This window comes from Mesitornis unicolor, unplaced genomic scaffold, assembly GCF_000695765.1.
Source record: "Mesitornis unicolor isolate BGI_N332 unplaced genomic scaffold, ASM69576v1 scaffold32201, whole genome shotgun sequence".
Taxonomy (NCBI): Eukaryota; Metazoa; Chordata; class Aves; order Mesitornithiformes; family Mesitornithidae; genus Mesitornis; species Mesitornis unicolor.
The window spans coordinates 1,072-3,847 of record NW_010162261.1 but is presented as its reverse complement, the minus strand read 5'-3'; the positions used below and the strand labels follow the sequence as shown (position 1 = coordinate 3,847).

Below are 2,776 nucleotides of genomic sequence, written 5' to 3'. Positions count from 1 at the left end.
GGCATGGTCCCGTGGGGCTGCTGCATGCGGGGGAACACGAGCTGGTTGGAAGGAATCATCTGCGAACTGCTGGGCACGGGGCCGCACTGCTGGTTCAACGAGTCCTGGGGCCCCGGGGGCAGCATCATGGGGTTCTGGGGGGGCACGCCTGGCCCAGGTGCGCTTGGGTGCATAGGAATGTTGGAGCCCAGAGGGTTCGGGGACGACATCATGGAGGAGGGGGGTGGTTCGTGGGAGAGGGGCTGCTGACCAGGCAGGTTCATTCCCATGGGGCTCTGAGAGGATCCAGGCCCCACGGAGTTCAAGTGCAGTTGATTTGGCTGAGTCCCCGTCACGCCTAAGGAAAGAAGAAAGAGAGAAGAGTTAACCCTGCCCACAGACCTCTCTGGGCTGAAAATCCATGCACTGGAAGCCTGCTGAGCACGCCTGCTCCAAAAGCCCCGAGTGCGGAGTGCAACGCTCAGTACGCAGCCACGAGATGGGCCAGCAAAGCACCGGCGTGAGGAGAAAGCACCCCAGACTCCAGCCCCCCGAGCCTGCAAGCAGCAGAGAGCTCCTCCAGCCCCACGGTGGATTCGCTGTTCCTTACACCCCGCTGATTCTGGAGCCCTGACTGGCCCTGCACCTCAAGGCAGCCCTACACCCTGATCTCGGCTGGGTTCTCTGCTGCCTGGAAGGCACCGAGGAGCGACCGACCCATCACCACGGCCTACAGGGATATCCTGGCAAGCTCCTGTGACCACACAATCTCAGCAGCGAGGCGAAAAAAAACCCAAAAGAGTGGGCAGCCCGACCCAGGTGCCATCCGTGAGGGACCACTCTGCTCATTGGTACAGCACAGCAATCGGCGCCTGTGAAGAGGCGTGAGTAGGAGGGAGGCCGTGCATTTGCATGCCTGCGGTTCTACCCAAGTGACTACTCAGCAGTGAAAGAGTCAAAAAGTTAATTTTTCATTTTGAAAACTGCCAAAAATATTTGTCAGACAGCTTTAAACTCCTAAATCAAGTGGTACAGCGTGCTGGAAATCCCCTTTGCCTGGTCACCAAGTGACAAAAAACACTCATTTGCCTAGCTGTCCCCACCAGTGCCACCAACCAGTGGAGCGCATCTGGCTGTCACCTACTGAGATCAGCACCACGCTACGACACAGCCTTGCCTGCGCAAGCACCTGGGCCCCACGCGAAGCACCAGGCTCCCAAACCCCGCTCAGAGCGCCCCGGTGCCACTGCACGTCAACACCAGGGCTCCAAGCAGCAGACCTCTGCCTGCGAGTCCTGGGCCTCAGACAACTCCAGAGGCCATGAAATCCCAACGCCAACACGACCGCAGAGGGCAAAGGCAGTGCCAAAAAGGTCCAGAACTCTCAGAAAAAGAGCGCCAAAAATGCCAGACTGGCTCAGGCACAGGGCAAAGTGAACAGACTCTTACGAACAAGGGCAAATTTAGGCTATTTGACATGGCTGTTGGTGGGAGAACGCAGTTTCTACTGCCTCCTCTGCCTGGGGCCTCAGCCTCGCAAGCCCAGCCCCAGAAGTACATACCTGACATGCTGCCCGGGGGGAGCATAGGTCTGTCCGGCAGCAGCTCGTCATCAGAGGTGGCAATGGTTTTGATGGCGTTGTGGTAAAGCGGTGTGGAGCTGGGCATGGCATACTTGGACATCTGGGACATCATCAGCGAGAGGGGGTTCTGGGAGGGAGATGGATCTGGAGAGGAAGTAAAAGGCATGTTGGGATTCATGGTGCTGGAGGTGTTACTGGCTGGTGCAGAGTTGCTGCTCCGAGGCCCAGAAGGGAGAGAACCTGCAAGCAAGAGAGAGACCGGCTTAGTACCGCCTGCGCACCATGGCTGCTCCCCCCAGACAGCCACCCCGTCCCCTCCGTCCGACGGCAGCGACCAGAGGAGGTGCAGAGCACAGCGCCGACGCAGCCCAGCACCCTCCAGACTCGTGTGGAGATCCCGCTCCAAAGGGAGACAGACTCCCCCTTCAGACCACCCTCACCGCCCAGCACGCCTGCATCTTTTGCTGCCTGCGCCACAGAGCGTGAGTCCAGGCTGACAACAAAGCTGCGCTGTTCGCCCTCCCGTCTACCTGAAAAGGCCCTGTTTGCACTCCTGGAAAAAAAGGAGACTTGTTCCACGTGATGTATACACGGGCACAAGTACCTCCCCGCTGCTGTAACAGCAGCACTGTCCATGCAGCCCACAAAAACCGAGCACGCGTGTGCACCAGACACCCGGCATACCCTGATCCAGTCCTGCCATGGAATTAGATGAGTTCATGCTGAGACTCTGCTTGCTCTGGTTGACTCCCGGGCTGGGCATTGTGGCTTTGGGAGACGGCACCCAACTAGGAGAAGGAACAGCCATAGACGGGGACTTCAGGCGGCTTGGGGAGCCCGTCGGAGAGCGGACGCTAAGTGAGGAGCTCATCACCTGGGGGGACTTGAGGGGTCCAGACTGGTTTGAAGGCGGCATGCTGACCATCTGCGAGGGCGTCTGTGGGGACTTGAGGTTGGCAGAGGGGGAGGTGACCAGTGGTGAGTGCACCTGGCTGAGCGTGGGAGACTTGAGGTGTCCTATGCTGGGGGAGTTCATCTGGCTGATGTTGATGGTGAGATCGGAGGGCCGGCGGCCCAGCCCCCGGGAAGGCGCTGGGTGCATGTTGGCCAGGCTGCTGCCTTGCGCGGGAGCAGGATTGGAGGCTGGGGGCAGTGGGATGTGGCTGAGCCTGGTGGTGCCACTGATGCTTCCAACGGGCATGGTGCCCTGCTCG

At 59.7% G+C, this 2,776-nt stretch overlaps 1 protein-coding gene across 1 annotated transcript in view; it reads right to left on the bottom strand.

Moving 5' to 3' along the window:
* The window catches only part of BCL9L (B-cell CLL/lymphoma 9-like), a gene marked incomplete at its 5' end in the record, with an annotated part of 4,685 nt that overhangs the window by 846 nt on the left and 1,063 nt on the right, over positions 1-2,776 (bottom strand). Inside the window, 3 exon segments of the mRNA XM_010193576.1 lie at positions 1-337; positions 1,542-1,802; positions 2,247-2,776. The exon segment at positions 1-337 is cut by the window's left edge and continues 1 nt beyond it; the exon segment at positions 2,247-2,776 is cut by the window's right edge and continues 29 nt beyond it. Of these exon segments, the coding sequence (XP_010191878.1) occupies positions 1-337; positions 1,542-1,802; positions 2,247-2,776 (1,128 nt within the window).